At 47.3% G+C, this 17,293-nt stretch overlaps 1 protein-coding gene across 1 annotated transcript in view; it reads left to right on the top strand.

The window, feature by feature from the left end:
- Positions 1-17,293, top strand: part of LOC137432611 (netrin-G1-like) — a 232,406-nt gene that overhangs the window by 54,878 nt on the left and 160,235 nt on the right. The window contains exon 4 of the mRNA XM_068124678.2: positions 4,934-5,349. Within this exon, the coding sequence (XP_067980779.2) occupies positions 4,934-5,349 (416 nt within the window). The remainder of the gene's footprint in view (positions 1-4,933; positions 5,350-17,293) is intronic.

Raw genomic sequence — 17,293 nt, 5'->3', positions numbered from 1 at the left:
CACCGGCATCCCGCCGCCTTGACTAGCCATGGCACGATTCCCAAATTTAAGATTTTAAAATAAAACAAAATTTTGGGCCACCCGTAATTTTGAGTGCGCTATTTGCACTTCAGGTCCGAATCTCAATCCCAGGCACCAATTGTTATGGACCGCGGATAAGATGTTGATTTGCCGAGCGGATGGCGCCGCTGCCCGAACCGTTTTTACAATGACTAGACCCGATCCCTTAAACGTGGGCCAAATCGTGCCACAGATATTCAATGGGGAAAAGACAAAGGCGACACGGATGTGAAGAAGAGGAAGACAGAAGTAGGGAATACGAATATAATTTATTTGCTATTTACAACCAAAAGTAACCAAGGAGAAGGAAGGATAATAAAATAATTTACAGAAGAATTCAAGGAGACACAGTGAAAATTGCTAGCTTATCTAAACAGGCTTAACTTATACCCTGGACAGAACAAACAAAGACGGACTCACACGAATGGGGAAATTGCAGGCAGGAATGGAAGGAGAGGAACGCTCCGCTCGAACCGGAGCACGGTCGGCCCGGGAGTCAGCAGCCGCCGCCCTTCCTCGATCGGCACGTCCAGCAGCCACCGTCAACGCCCTAGCTGCGGTCATGCGGGCTGCCGCGATACGTGCACCCTGGCGGAGTCAAAGCTGCTGGTAGAGCCAAACTGCTGGTGGAGCCAAAACTGCTGGTGGAGCCAACTGCTGGTGGAGCCAAAACTGCTGGTCGGGCGCAACTCTTTCTTGGCACTTCTCACTTAAACGCAACCACCTTCGACTCCTTCTCATCACTCTCGCGCACTTCTCTCAGAGGCTTCCTTCTCATCACTCCTGGTGCACTTCTCTCAGAGGCTTCCTTCTCATCACTCCTTTTTTAATCAGTCTGGACTCTTCTGCCGTCTCTGGCGCAACTCTCTGGGGGACTCAGAAACTCATCTCTCTCGCGCACTTCTCTCTTGGCCTCCTTCTCATCACTCCTTCGCACTTCTCTCAGAGGCTTCCTTATCATCACTCTTTCGCACTTCTGGACTTGCACTCCTCTGCTGTCTCTGGCGCACTTCTTCTCATCACTTTTGGCACTTGTCTCAAAGGCTTCCGCGCGCGCTTTTTTATAACGCCCGCGGGGCGATCAAGCCGCCGGCCTCTAGAACACACCCATCGGTGAGCTCGCCTCGGCCCTGATTGGTCGGCACGGGCCCTCTGGCTCCACCCTTGATGACGATGGGCGGCACGCCCAGGATTCGGCAGCTCCTCCCCCTTCTTCTCCAAGCCTACCTCGTGGCTAATGGAGTCGCGGTGAATGCAGTTGGCAATTGAGGCTTTGTGAAATGAAAATGAAAGGGGATCTATCTATTTGAATTCGGTGCAATGGAGTGTCAATTAATGGAAGACAAATCCTAAGCCTAATACACAGAATAAGGAAATAACTACCAACAAGGAGGAAATCTATGATTGGCTAACGTGATTGTTTATGAAATAACTACGGAACGACCTTTGACCGTTATACACAGACTGGAGGCAGGAGGGTCCAGAATAAAGCAATAAAAAAAAACACAATCCTCATATCCACAACAATATATATATATATAATTTTTCACAGCTTGTTCATTGCATGTACGTTTGTAACAACTGTTATTTTTCAACATAATCTCCATTGCGTTCAATGCATTTTTTCCAGCGCTTTACTAAGGCCTGGATTCCTCTAGAAAAAAGTATTTTGGCTGCTTGTTTAGCCATTCGTGCACCGCCTCTTGGACCTATTCGTTGGATCCGAAAGTGGTTCCATCATGCACCTCTTTAAGTGGCCCAAAGATGTAGTAATCCAAAGGGGCGAGTCTGGCTAGTAGGGTGGATGAGGAAGACACTCAAAATGCAGGTCCTCGATCGTTGCAGCTGTAGAGCGGGCAGTATGGGGCTGAGCATTGTCATGCTGCAGCAAAACACAGGTCGTGAGTAGTCCACGACATTTTGATCTGATTGCTGGTTTCAGATGATTTTTAAGGAGGTCACATTATGATGCACTGGTGACTGTGGTCCCTCTGGGCATGTAATTCTCTACAAGTGGGCCTTGGCTATCCCAGAAGAGCGTCAGCATCACTTTTCCAGCGGACGGCTGTGTGTGGAATTTTTTGGGCTTCGGTGAAGTTGAATGGCGCCACTCTTTGCTTGCCCTCTTCGTTTCTGGCTGAAAGTAGTGGACCCAGCTTTCATCCCCAGTCACGATGCGGTGTAAGAAAGCGTCGCCTTCTGTTTCATAATGTCGCAGAAGTTCTTCACATGCATCCACTCGCCGGTTTTTCAGTTCTGGTGTGAGTTGTCTCGGCACCCACCTTGCAGACACTTTGTGGAACCGCAGCACATTGTGAATGATATGGTGTGCTGAACCATGGCTCATGTTCAATTTGGAGACCACTTCATCCAGCGTAATGCGACGGTTTTCCCTTGGCACACGCTCAACTCCTGCAACTATTTCTGGTGTGTCGGCTGTGTGAGCCCGGCCCGAGGGAGCAGCGTCTGCCACACTGGACACTCCACTTTTAAACTTCCTGTCCCAGTCGTACACCTGCTGCAGCGCTAAACGTGCATCACCATTATTGCATCTTCATGCTGTGATGGATTTCCCTGGGATTCACACCCCAGCCCAGGAATTATATTCCCAAGAAATGGATGACAGAACGTTGCTCTAAAAAGCATGCTTCTAAGGGAGCCACCATCTTGGATCTGCTCTACTGATGTCATACGCTCAATATTTCCCGATCTAAAACAGGCAAAACATGATTGACCCATTGATTATAACACATGTCGTCTGCAACTACACACATTACATTCTCGAATTTATATCGCCATTTTAAGTTTACTTATTGACTGGCCCTCATGTTTTATAACCTAATAAGTCTTTAATAACTCCGTGTTTTATATATACATATATTTATATATTTATATATATATATATATATATATATATACATATAATTATATATTTATATTTTCATACATACATCCATGCATATTGATGTGGGTATGGGATTTTCTTGTGTAGAGGTTCTTTAAAAACTAATTAAGCACATGTTTATTAATCTCTGTGAAAATACAAAACGAGCATGCGTTGTCGTGATGAATGAATGTCCTTTGTAACATTTTAAGAGTATAGCCAGAACAGTCAGTAAAGTATTTATTTTTGCAGTGACAGTAACCCTTTCAGTTTTTAGAGCTTTCCTGAGATTTATTAAAAATTTAAGTTGCATTAAGCCCCAAACAAATGTTGCAACAAGGTGGACCGATATTTAAATTCAACGCCATTCCACTGTGTGATTCGTAATATGGCGCTACCATGTTACGAAATACCGCACTGTAAAATATCTGTTTTCGGAGAGGTTGGCAAGTTGCAAGGGCCAGAAAGGGTCGTTTACAGTATTTTTTTTTCCACCAAAATACTGTAAAACATCTGCTCTCCACAATGTTCAAGTTAAATGCTCGATCTTATCAACCAATGGGAAATACTGTGCAAGATGCTCACAATTCAGAAAATTAAAACAAGACTACAACATTGGTTGTTGAGTAAAATTGGGGAAAAAAGCATTTCGGTGCTCTTTGGTTTTCTTCTTGTCTGCTTTAACACATTCTCACAGATCGATTATCGCTAAATACAGGAAAACAACTTGGGGTTCGGCAAAAGCGCTGCCTTAGCAGTGGTTGACTTATGAACTATTTGATGCGAGCCCCTCCACGTGGCTGACATAGTCATACACATAGTCTTTAATAACTACAGTATTAGAAAATGTATGGTAAATGTAAGTATAGTAAAATAATTAACACAATTAGGCATGTGCATGAAGTAAAATTATTGCTGATATCGGTCAGTTTATCTATGTATTTATTTATTTATTTATTTATTTTGCTTTAGCTGTCGATGCAGACCTCGACTAAATTGTGTTGTTTGTACCTGCTACATAGCATACTAGCTCGACAGTTGAGCATACCAGCTCTGTTTCAGCCAGATTTCTGCTGGATCTGAATCCACAAACTCTAGGATACAATGCCAGTGTTGTTAACAGTCCAACACCATTATGCGGTCACATCCTTGTGCAGAATAGAAAATGACAGAAGGCATGCCTAATTTTCGAATACCCTCAGGAATATCCTTGTATATTCAACAATTTGAGTTAACAGCACATCATCACCTTCATCATTATCCAAATATAATTTTATTTTTGTTTTCTCAATATGCACAGAATAAGGTTGGGGGCGGGGAGGGAAGGGAACCTCCCTCCAACCCACTCCACCCATCATTGTGAATATATACATAATTCTCAGTCCTTTGGTTCAGTATACTGATAATATTTCACTTGATGTTGTCAAATATCCCTTCAGCGGAGGGATGCCGTGTTGTGGATGTTCAAGATGCTGAGCATAGAACCAAGACCAGAAGAGGGAGGGAGGGAATGGGGAGTGGGGAAATCTTGCTTCACTTTTTAATTTATCTAAATTTTAAGGTTCAATGTGACAATCCATACCTGTTTAACATTTCAACCTGAGAACTTAACCCATGATTCTCCTTATAGATAGGCCTTCTCCTACATCTTACATCTGATGCAAGATATGAGTACAAATTCCTCCATGAGCCTTAGGTTACTGTGGAGGAAAGCAAACGTATGATTGTGAGAATTGAAATATGGTGTCATTTTCCAGCTGATCCAAATTGGTCCTCTTAGCATCAGACAAACACAATCCCTCTCCTATTTCCTTAACTTCTACCTGTACCAGTCCATATGGTGTAGTCAAGTCTTAAGTCCTATGCTTTTGAGTTTTGGTCCATGAAATATTTGCAGAATAGGAACCTTCATTGTTGGATTAACTAGAGTGCATTACTATTTATTTTTAACCAAACTGAAAAGATTGCACAACATTGTCTTTCCCATAGGTTCTGGTGCTGGAGAAGAGCTTGGATTATGGACAGACATGGCAGCCATTGCAGTACTATGCTGATAACTGCCTGGAGGAGTTTGAAATGGAGCCTCGGAGCAGTCACCAGTTAACGCAAAGCACAAGTATGCGTATATTCTGCACAGAGGACTATGCACATCCATTTATGTTGGGGGAAATCAAGATGTTGCGCTTTGAGCTAAAGGACCGATTTGCACTTTTTGCTGGGCCTCACCATGACAACTTGGCTTCCTTGTATGGGCGACTCGACACAAACTCTGGCCTGAGGGAATTCTTCATGCTCACGGATCTACGTCTACGCCTTCTGCATCCTGCCACGGGTGGTACCTTGGTGGACAATGAGAACCTCATCAAGTACTACTACGCCATATCAGACATAAGCCTCCATGGCAGGTGGGTTATGGTTTTGCATGAGAACAAATACTTTCAGGAGCTTGTAGCAAGTGAATGTCCAGAAATATTTGTTTATTTTATCTCATGAGAAATGTTTCATAGTTTGAAGTTTAGATGAGACTATCAGAAGCCCATTGTAAAAATACCATGACAGAAAAAAAATAAGGAAAAGGAGGCCTTTTATTCTTGAGCTGTTTGAAAAAGTCTTGAGTTGTTTTATGCACTTAACACTTAAAGAAAAGACTAGAACGGCACTTGGTAGAGTGCATACCTCTGCCAGGCTGAACGGTTTATGTTTTGTATCCCACTGATAGGCCGGATCTGGATTCAGAACCAAAATCCTGAACCTGAACCTAAACCAAAATCGAATTGACTTGTTCTTGTGACCTAACCAACTCGTGCACTAAGTTTAGTCATAAATCGTCCCACCAAAATTTAATCAATACTTCCTTGTCGCACACCCAACCTGTCCACTACGTTTTGTCCGTATAAGTCCACAACTTCTTGAGATAACCGGGTATATATATAGTTTTTGCCCCATCTTTCAATTGTGAAGAATCACTTTAAAATTCTCATATCTGGATCCGGCTCTGAATATTTACTAAAATTTAATCAATACTTCCTTGTCACACACCCAACCTGTCCACTAAGTTTTGTTCGAATAAGTCCACAACTTTTTGAGATATCCTGCTATATATATTGTTGCGGTTCTCTGCGCCGGCCTTCTTCCCCTTACCAAGGGGGGATTAATCCCCTTGTCTTTGCTGGGCCTGGCGGAACCGAGACATGAGACGTCCCTCTCGGACACACACGGAGTAGGGATTCGGGACCACTCCTCGCTCGTACCTAATTCCCCGCGCTGCCCTGGGAGCGAGGAAACAAGCCTCGCACGAACCACGTGTGGTTTTGAGTACGCCGAGCGGATTGCGTACACGTGGTCCGCGCAGTTATTTAGATGTTGGAACCCGATTAGAGCGGTTCTACCCATACCACACTCAGCCAATTGAGGAAACCACAGGAACGAGCGAATCAGGAAGAAAGGAAGAACAAACGGTTTAATTATTTCCCACGTATATACAAGGTTCAAGGACGAAGAGACACAGAATAGCCTTAAACAGTCTTAACTTATCCCTTGGACAACGGGCCCGTCTCACACTCACACAAGGAATTGCAGAAGGGTAGATGTTCCCCAACTCGTTGAGGCGGTCGTCGTCCAGAGAAGGCCTCTGTCCGGCTCTACACTGTCCCCGGCACGTCCCGCGAAGATGGTGGTAGGCGAAGGCAGGGGCTCGTAGCGTGTCACCCGAACAAGCAGATGATGGGGCGGAACGGCAAAGGGCGGACTTTAGCGCGGCTGGCGGTTACTCAGCCGTTCTCACTCGCACGCCTCAAAATGCACGGTATTCGGTTCAAGCGCGTCTGGCTGCAGCCGCGTAACTGTACCGCTCTCGTGCAAGTGCGTGAAGTTCATCAAGTTCATGAACTGCGGCGAGTTCTCCTCTGCTCTCGGCTTTCCCGCGCCAGTCCTTTATCTTTCTCTCTCGCAGCAAGTCCTCTGCTGTAAGTCCTGCGAGTCCTGCGTTCCTCTGCGAGTCCTGTTGAGGGCTTTTGCGCAGCCGGTTTTATAGCTACGCCCCCCGAACCTTCTGGAACTCACTCAAACTTTCTCACCACGCCCTCTGACACCACGCCGCCCTCACCACCTCCGAGCTCTGATTGGCGGCTCGTGCTTTCCATCATCGCTTCTGCCTCTCCACCCTCGACTCCACCCCGACCTTCCTAGGCCTGCCTCGTGTTAACTCGCCCAATGATCAACCAACGTTTAGCAAAATGGATCGAGCCTACGGATGTAGAATGATCGGTAGAAGTAGGGCCTATTCTCCTGGCTCCTACTCAACGCAGAACTAACAAAGGGAAAGGACTAAGCTTTCAAATACTAAGACATAACTATACTATTGCGAGGCTACATGTTGCTTGTGTGACTAACTATGGGGGACAAACTTTAACCTTTATTAGGCTCAGTTGACAGACTCAAAACCACAACACTGCCCCCCTCCCTCGGCAGGCTCGTCCCCGAGTCGAACCTACAAAAACTGGAACGACCGGTTTTGAGAAAGAGTTGGGACTAACTTTTAGTTCCGTGTGTCACTTAGATGTGGTTCCCCCTAACATTTATTCTAACCCGTGTATGCGATAGTTTTAAAAGACTAAATATGTCCCACCTACTGCGTTGAGTAGCTAACTGACAGACTCACGCCCACAATTAACCGAATTGCAGAATTATTTTCAAACTAAACATAAAGCCGGTGGGCAGATTTTATATACAATCACAAATGTAACTTATTTACAGTTCTATGACCCAGGACCTGTCCTTTTTGGAAAGAAGAATTGAGGGGAATGAAAAGCACAGCAATGCACAAATACACATTTCAAAAGTTCACATTTCACATTTCTGCTGTGGTCTGGCATCTTCTTCTTGCTTCCTGCATTTTCTGTGTGCATAAAACTTACAGTTCTTCTTTCCTAGCACACCAATAATAAAAATGTACAAAAAGCGTGTTCGTTTTTATTTTGCCAGCAGGGCCAACCCTATGTGGTCCAACTGCGTGACATTGATGCCACTCAGAACAAGTGGTCCGAAGATGCAAGGTGAGTTTGCAGCAAAGTGCTGCACAGCAAAGTGTAAGGCCACAAAACCTGTGGTCCATAATGTGTAATGTGGTGAAGTGCAGCAAAGTGTCTGTGGCAGCAAGTGCTGCACATGTGCAGCAGAGTTATAACAAATGCAAGAAATACGGCAGCAAAGTGCCACGCAGTTCATCTGCACAGATGTAGCAAAGTGCAGCAGGGGTGCTGCACAGGTGCAGCAAGGTGCAGCTGCACAGTTCCACCTCCAAAATGCTCCTGGGGTGGGGGAGAGACAAAGCACAACTGGCAAAGTGGAAAGGGCACAGAGGTACACAGCAATACAAGGTAATGCAGCATGAGGGGCGTGGAAGAGCGAGCAGAGCAAGCTCATCCCTAACCGTTCATATACCCCCCAACGTTAGCTTACACTATCCTTGCCCTTCCCTGTATTTACAAATTCGTCACTACGTCCTGTCTCCCATATCCCCCTATAAGCCAAATTCGTCTCCCAATCCCTCCCTGGAAGGAAGGAATGGAACAACACATTCTCATCACGTCGAGATGCGTCTCACTTACTCAAATCAGTCACTTAGTGCTGGTGCGGAGCTTTGTCATCCTCGGTGAATGGATGTGGATGGCGCGAAGGGAATTCTCTTCCTAACTACTCTAATGACATTAACTCACCTACACTACCCGGGGTCATACCCTGCCAATTGGCCATCTTTACACTATGTGGTTCTAAAAACCGGATTCCCCATTGACCACTCTGCGGTGCCCTACGAATTTGGGTCTCGCTCCCCAATTTTTCGTACTGTGCCCTTGCACAATTTCGGGGCTGGGCCGTGTGGCTCCACGAGCAGGTCCAACTACCTGCACACCTCCGCCACTGAAGTCGCCACCCGAGCTTACCTGCTCCCACGACTACCTAACTGGGGAAGGCCCCTCCTGGCTCTTTACCCCTCTGATGCCCTCTCTGGCATTGGGCTACCCGGGTCCTTCCTTTGGATCCTCGGGCCCCACTGAACAACTACTCTGACTGGCTCCCTGAGCCTACCTGCGGCCTCACCTGGCCGACAAACTACCAGTGGCGAAGTGCTCCAATAACCATACGTACCAATTAAGCCACACGCCCAGCCATTCACTGACTCATGCACCCAACCAAAGCACTACTTGCCACTTCCCGCACCACAGGTGTCAATATCCAAACAATTTACCTAAGCCCTCTACCTGGCTTTAAACTACCCACCCCGGGTATTCGTGAATGGGTCCATCTCTCCCCATTCACTCCTTTGCACCATGCATTCCACACCTTTTATTCCGCACCAAGCATTCCGCACACCATTTATCTCACACACCTTTCCTCTCGCACACCTTTTGTGCTTACACACCTTTGCCCATACACTCCAACACAACTCCATTGGTTCTCCATACACAATTCCTGGTTATTCTCAACCAATTCCTCATTTGCTCAATACACAGATCCTCACACACACAGCATCATCTAACTGACTACTTCCCCTAAAACTCGTGCTTCCCCGTCTTCCCTTTACACTAAGCACTCCCTCGTCATTATCAACCAGCTAAGCTACCTATGTCCCCACTATAGTTCAATGTCCCTACTTAAATCTTGTCCCTACTGTCTGCTGATTCCCTAACAATTAACCTAGCCCGCCCTCGGCTAGCTTCGGTGCCCCATGGAGGTAACCATAGCTGGTCCCTCCATGTGCATGTCACTGCCATTCCCCTAATCTAATGCTCATGAGCCCCGGTAGTGAGGAATGATAAAACTACCATTCCCCCCACACCGGGTACCATTCCCCAACACTATTGCTGTCCGTCCACTACACTTGAGCCTCTCCGTGCGGAAATACATTTTCACAGCTCGGCTTCGCAAAGCCGAGCGATGCATGCGGGTGGTTTGTCTACTGTTGGTTGGGTCCGCCTGGCTTTTTCGATCCAGGGGAGGAGGCATGGTTGGGCCAAGGTTCAGAGCGCCATCCCTGCGCGAGGCCTTGCGGTCCCACGCACGATGGCCCCACAACCGCCCACGGTCGGAGCACCACAGCTGCCAGGGGGCGCGCCTCCGAACTCTCCTACCCTCCCCCCCCCCTTGAACCGTACCGATCGCCTTGACTGCCACGACGCGGCACCAACCATACAGGGCGGAGCCCGGCGCGAACCGTGCACGCCGGTCCTTGTGAGACCGCCGCGGCACCGATCCCCGCCGATCCCCGCTGCAAACAAAGCACACAACTCACCGAGGGCTCACGTCGGCTATACGTCGCGCTAAACGCTACCCCGGTCTGCGTCGATGCTCGAGCCGCGTTCTCACATCTCGCGACCCACTCCGTACTCGCACACCAAGGTGTCCCAGCGCCTCCCATACACGCCATTATCACACACCCTCATGCACACCCTGGTGCTCTCATACCACTCACACACTCCGTTACACAATCGGCCATCGCACACCCTCACGCACACTCTTTCGTTACGTACTCCGTAATGTCCATGGGTGTGCACTCTCCTGGTACACACCCAATAACACGCTCTGGTGTGCACTCCTGCACACTCTCTACAACACGCTCTGGTGTGCATTCTCTCTCACTCTCCTTGGCCATCGCACACTCTTTTTCCATACACCCTTCTCGTGCACATTCCGTCATACACTCGCGCTCCGGTGCACACTTCTCTCGCACACGTGTGCCATTCGCTCTCACACATCGCACCACAGACCTTCCACGAGCGCCCGGGTTCCGTCTATGCCCCAAGCGTGCCAAAAATCTTTTCCCGCCAAACACTTTCACGCCATACACACCCCTACTCACCTTGGGGATTCTCTTCTCCGGCAGCACCTGCAAACCTTTATTGGGGTTAGCAAGCCTGACATCATGGTGCAAATGCAGACTTTGAGTGGATTCCATTTCTACCTCCGATTTAATTTCTGATTCTGCCGTCTCTTCGGCCCCAATTTCAAATATAATCATTTCTTTATCTAGCTCGACGACCGCCGGCGCGCATGAAATTTTCTTGTCCAATTCGGCGGCCGTCGGCTCTTCTACACCCCGAGTCGCGATTTCTATACCCTCGGTCCATGTAGCCGCGCTCTGCTCTACCTCGCTCTCCCCGCGTTCCTCGCATCGTGTCACCCCGTCGTGTCCCAATGCGACCTCCTCGCTCAACCTGCGCCCAATGTCCTCCCCTATTCTTTTTATCGTGGTGTTTATTTGCTCCTGAAATCCTTTCCTTTCCCGGGTGGATTTGTCCCCCATTTCCTTCAGTTGATTACTTTGAGCATCCATTTTGTTTTCCAATTTACCCCCCATTGCATCCATTTTATGCTCCGTCTTCACCATATAGGCCCTCATTTGTGCCATAAATAGGCTACAGTCCGTTGGCACCGCGGGCTCGGCTCTCGCCGCCATGTGCGAGGCGCCGCCATTTTCTACCCCTGCTGCCGGCCCTTCTTCTGCTTCCTCCTCTTCCCCCAATTCTTCCCGTGGGTCCTAGGTCATTAATTCTTCCTTATCTACCCCCACCGGCATTCGACCGTCTTGGCTAGCCATGGCACGAATTAAAATTTGGGATTAAAAAAAACTAAATTTTGGTCGCTCGTAATTTGGAGCCAATTCGTCCAAATTTTTTTTAGTTATGGTTCCAAATCCCACTCCTGACACCAATTGTTGCGGCCAATATGTACAATTGGTGTCCAAAATTTTGTCTAAAATTTTTTGTCCCAGGTTCCAAATCCCACTCCTGACACCAATTGTTGCGGTTCTCTGCACCGGCCTTCTTCCCCTTACCAAGGGGGGGATTAATACCCTTGTCTTTGCTGGGCCTGGCAACCGAGACTTGAGACGTCCCTCTCGGACACATGCGGAGTAGTGTTTCGGGACCACTCCTCGCTCGTACCTAATTCCCCGCGCTGCCCTGGGAGCGAGGAAACAAGCCTTGCACGAACCACATGTGGTTTTGAGTACGCCGAGCGGATTGCATACACGTGGTCCATGCAGTTATTTAGATGTTGGAACCCGATTAGAGCGGTTCTACCCGTACCACGCTCAGCCAATTGAGGAAACCACAGGAACGATCGAATCAGGAAGAAAGGAAGAACAAACGGTTTAATTATTTCCCACGTCTATACAAGGTTCAAGGACGAAGAGAGACAGAATAGCCTTAAACAGTCTTAACTTATCCCTTGGACAACGGGCCCGGCTCACACTCACACAGGGAATTGCAGAAGGGTAGATGTTCCCCAACGCGCCGAGGCGGTCGTCGTCCAGAGACGGCCTCCGTCCGGCTCTCCACGGTCCCCGGCACGTCCGCTAAGATGGTGGCAGGCGAAGGCAGGGGCTCGTAGCGCGTCTCCCGAACAAGCAGATGATGGGGCGGAACGGCAAAGGGTAGATTTTAGCGTGGCTGGCGGTTACTCGGCCGTTCTCAATCGCGCGCCTCAAAATGCGCGGTATTCGTTTCAAGCGCGTCTGGCTGCGGCCGCATATCTGTACCGCTCTCGTGCAAGTGCATGAAGTTCATCAAGTTCATCAACTGCGGCGAGTTCTCCTTTGCTCTCGGCTTTCCCGCACTGGTCCTTTATCTTTCTCTCTCGCAGCAAGTCCTCTGCTGAAAATCCTGCATTCCTCTGCGAGTCCTGCGTTCCTCTGTGAGTCCTGTTGAGGGCTTTCGCGCAGCCGGTTTTTATAGCTACGCCCCCCCGAACCTTCTGGAACTCACTCGAACCTTCTCACCACGCCCTCTGACGCCATGCCGCCGTCACCACCTCCGAGCTCTGATTGGCAGCTCGTGCTTACCGTCATCACTTCTGCCCCTCCACCCTCGACTCCGCCCCGACCTTCCTAGGCCTGCCTCGTGTTAACTCGCCCAGTGATCAACCAACGTTTAGCAAAATGGATCGAGCCTACGGATGTAGAATGATCGGTAGAAGTAGGGCCTATTCTCCTGGCTTCTACTCATCGCAGAACGAACAAAGGAAAAGGACTAAGCTTACAAATACTAAGACATAACTATACTATCACGCGGCTACATGTTGCTTGTGTGACTAACTATGGGACACCCAATCTGTCCACCAAGTTTTGTTCGAAAAAGTCCACAACTTTTTGAGATATCCTGCTATATATATATAGTTTTTGCCCCATCTTTCAATGGTGAAAAATCACTTTAAAATCCTCATATCTGGATCCGGCTCTGAATTTTCACCAAAATTTAATCAATACTTCCTTGTCACACCCATCCTGTCTACCAAGATTTTTCCGAATAAGTGCACTATTTTTTGAGATATCCTGCTATATACAGTCACGTGAAAAAGTAAGTACACCCCATGTGAAGTTTTGACTTTTTCAACATATTTCAACATACAGCTATTTGATCTTCATTTCAACAATATTGATAGATAAAGGTGATATAATATAACAAATATCATGAAACATTTACATTTTGTAGTCCATTGTATAATTTAAATAAACATAAATGCAAATTTCGCATGCAGAAAAAGTAAGTACACCCTTGGGTCTAATAGGTGGTATTGCCCCCTTTGGCAGAAACAACCTCAAGTAGGTGTTTCTTATAAATGTCTACCAGTCTCTGACATCGACTGGGAGAAATTTTTGCCCACTCCTCCATGCAGAATTCTTTCAGCTGTGCGATGTTTGAGGGGTTTCTTGCATGTACAGCTCGTTTCAAATCCCCCCACAACATCTCGATGGGATTTAGATCCGGGCTTTGACTTGGCCATTCCAGAACCCTCCATTTCTTTCTTTTCAGCCAAGCGTCTTAGGGCTTCTTGAAAAGCGCGATATAAAATAAATGTATTATTATTATTATTATTATTCCTTGGTGGATTTACTGGTATGTTTAGGGTCATTGTCATGTTGCAAGGTCCACCTTCGGTTGAGCTTCAACTTTCCGACAGATGGCCTCACATTATCCTCAAGCATCCTCTGGTACAATGAAGAATTCATAATGCATTCTATGATGGTGAGCTGCCCAGGCCCTGATGCAGTAAACCTGCCCCAAACCATAATACAGACTTGGCATTTAATATGGATTTTTTTTTTCTTTCTTGACTTGGGTTTACTTTCTTAACTCAGTATATCAATCTGGTGAGTTTCTTTTACACTTTGGTGATTTATTTGTTAAAAGAACCATGTCACTGATTATATGTCGCAGCAAGAAGTCAACAACAGGATTATATCACAGGTGGTGTGGCAAAATGTACCGACAGGTGCATTTGATGATTGGCTTCACAGTCGGGTATACAAAGGTTTTTGCGTTCTGTATTAGTGGAAAACAACTGCTGCACATCTCCAAAAGTTATTGCCGCTTCCTCTGGAGAAGGTCCGTCAACTCGACAATGCTGTTTGTCATGGAGTGGTGGCTTTATGAAATTACGGCATGAAACAGCGTGCTATTGCTCGGCAGTATGGCATCACTCAATTTCAGGTGTCAAAGATCCTGAAACGAAATGCTCAGAGGGGTATCCCTACTCCAATATCGAGGCCAGGACGTCCCCACAGAACCACAAGGAGGGATGATCGCCAGCTGCACCGGTTAGTCCGCAATGGCCGTACCAAGTCAGCTAATCGGCTTCGGGCTGAGTGGCAGCAACTGACAAATGTGCCTGTATCCAGAAGGCTAGTCAACCAACGACTGGTTCAAGCAGGCTATCGTGCCAGGCATCCCCTGAGAAAGTCATGCCTGACCAGACAACACCACCAGCGCCGATTGCAGTGGGCCAGAGAGCACCGTCAATGGCAGCCAGGACACTGGAATCACGTGATCTTTAGTGACGAGTCTAGATTTCTGGTCTATCGTCAAGATGGCTGCATCCGAGTGCGCAGACAAGTGCATGAAGCCTACAACAAAGATTGTATAGTGCCAAGAGTCCAAGTTGGAGGTGGTGGGGTGACCGTTTGGGCTGCTTTTCATGCAGGGGGCAAAACTGACCTGGTTGTTCTGAATGGAAACCTGAACCAGTTCAAGTACAGGGCCATTCTGGAAGAAACATTGCTCCCATTTGCTCTTGCAGCCTTTCGAGGAAACTTTGTCTTCCAAGATGACAATGCACGGCCTCATCGTGCTCGCATGATCCAACACTTTCTTGTTGACCGTTGGGTAGAGCATATGGAGTGGCCTGCCATGTCCCCGGATATGAATCCGATAGAGAACTTGTGGGCAGAATTAATGCATCAAATCAACCACGTGGACCAGCAGCCGACCTCTGTGCGTGAATTGCAGCAGGCTATTGTCACTGCATGGCAAGCGATTCCTGTCGAAACCTTGGCAAATCTCGTGAACAGCATGCCTCAACGTGTACGTGCTCTCCTGAATGCTCGTGGGGGTTACACAAAGTACTGAACTGTAATTTTACTGTCCGTAATCCCAGTCGTAATTTAACTTTTGTTTTTGTGAAAAATTTTTTTGGCTAATGTGCAAAAGAAATAGATACTTATGGAAAACGTACAGAAGTTTAACACAGTACTGTCCATGAATTGAGTTCAACATCAGTTTACATCACTTTCAAGGATCAATTTATTTGTTTTGAAATGTCAAATGTGGTTTTGTTTTCTTTAAAAGGTCACATTAACAAAATCTAGAATAATTTCAACATAATTCCAATGAACTTTTGGTTCTAAGACATCTTGAAAAGTAAGTTCACCCCCACAAAAAAATATTCCATATTAAATGCCAAGTCTGTATTTCCACCGCCATGCTTTAAAATTGGTATCAGGTTCTTGTGGTGAAATGCTGTCTTTGGTTTTCGCCAAACATGTCTTCTGGTACTGTGGCCAAATAGCTCTACCTTTGACTCCTCTGTCCAGAGCACATTGTTCCAGAAATCCTGGGCTTTGCCTCGGTGTTCATTGGCAAACTTTAGCCTTGCCCTGATGTTCTTTCTGGACAGCAAAGGTTTCCTCCTGGCACACCTCCCATGTAGATCAAATTTGTGCAGCCTCTCTAATCGTAGACTCGTGCACTTTGACATCAACAGTGGCAAGAGCTACCTGTAGGTCCTGTGATGACATTCTGGGGTTCTTAGAGACTTCTTTCATCATCTTGCGGTCGGGCTGAACTTGCTGGGGCGGCCTGGCCTGAACAAGTTGATTGGAATCTTCTCCCCTTGACGATGATCTTCCGGACAGTCGAATGATTGATTTCAAATTGTTTGTAGATCTTTTTAAATCCCTTCCCAGACTCGTAGGCATCTATAACCTTCTTTCTGAAGGCCTCAGAGAGCTCTTTTGATCTAGGCATGGTGATGCCGCACACTTCAACAACAAAGAGCAAACCAAACTAATGTCTGAGGTTTAAATAAGACAGGTTCCTCCAAGATCCTCTTTTACGATGTTCTAATCTAAACACAGTCCCCCTGTGCTGGCTTTCCCTCATGGTCCCCCTGTGCTGTCTTTCCCTCGTGGTCCCCCTGTGCTGTCTTTCCCTCGCGGTCCCCCTGTGCTGTCTTTCCCTCGTGGTCCCCCTGTGCTGTCTTTCCCTCGCGGTCCCCCTGTGCTGTCTTTTCCTCGCGGTCCCCCTGTGCTGTCTTTCCCTCGCGGTCCCCCTGTGCTGTCTTTCCCTCGCGGTCCCCCTGTGCTGTCTTTCCCTCGCGGTCCCCCTGTGCTGTCTTTCCCTCGCGGTCCCCCTGTGCTGTCTTTCCCTCGCGGTCCCCCTGTGCTGTCTTTCCCTCGCGGTCCCCCTGTGCTGTCTTTCCCTCGCGGTCCCCCTGTGCTGTCTTTCCCTCGGGGTCCCCCTGTGCTGTCTTTCCCTCGCGGTCCCCCTGTGCTGTCTTTCCCTCGCGGTCCCTCTGTGCTGTCTTTCCCTCGTGGTCCCCCTGTGCTGTCTTTCCCTCGTGGGTCCCCCTGTGCTGTCTTTCCCTCGCGGTCCCCCTGTGCTGTCTTTCCCTCGCGGTCCCCCTGTGCTGTCTTTCCCTCGTGGTCCCCCTGTTGTCTTTCCCTTGCGGTTGTCAGCTCTTTCACGAGCCTCGATTCAGTATACAAAAAATAAAAAAATAAAATTTGCACCTGAGCTGGTGCACCTGATTCTAATTTTAGGTATTTGAAGTAGTGATAAATGTAGGGGTGTACTTACTTTTTCCACATGCGAAATTTGCATTTATGTTTATTTAAATTATACAATGGACTACAAAATGTAAATGTTTCATGATATTTGTTATATTATATCACCTTTATCCATCAATATTGTTGAAATGAAGATCAAATAGCTGTATGTTGAAATATTTTGAAAAAGTCAAAACTTTACATTGGGGTGTACTTACTTTTTCACGTGACTATATACAGACTTGGCA

The sequence above is a fragment of the Myxine glutinosa genome, chromosome 8 (assembly GCF_964187855.1).
Source record: "Myxine glutinosa chromosome 8, kmMyxGlut1.1, whole genome shotgun sequence".
NCBI classification, from domain to species: Eukaryota; Metazoa; Chordata; class Myxini; order Myxiniformes; family Myxinidae; genus Myxine; species Myxine glutinosa.
Note: the sequence above shows the minus strand (reverse complement) of the source record. Positions and strands in the feature narration are given on the sequence as shown.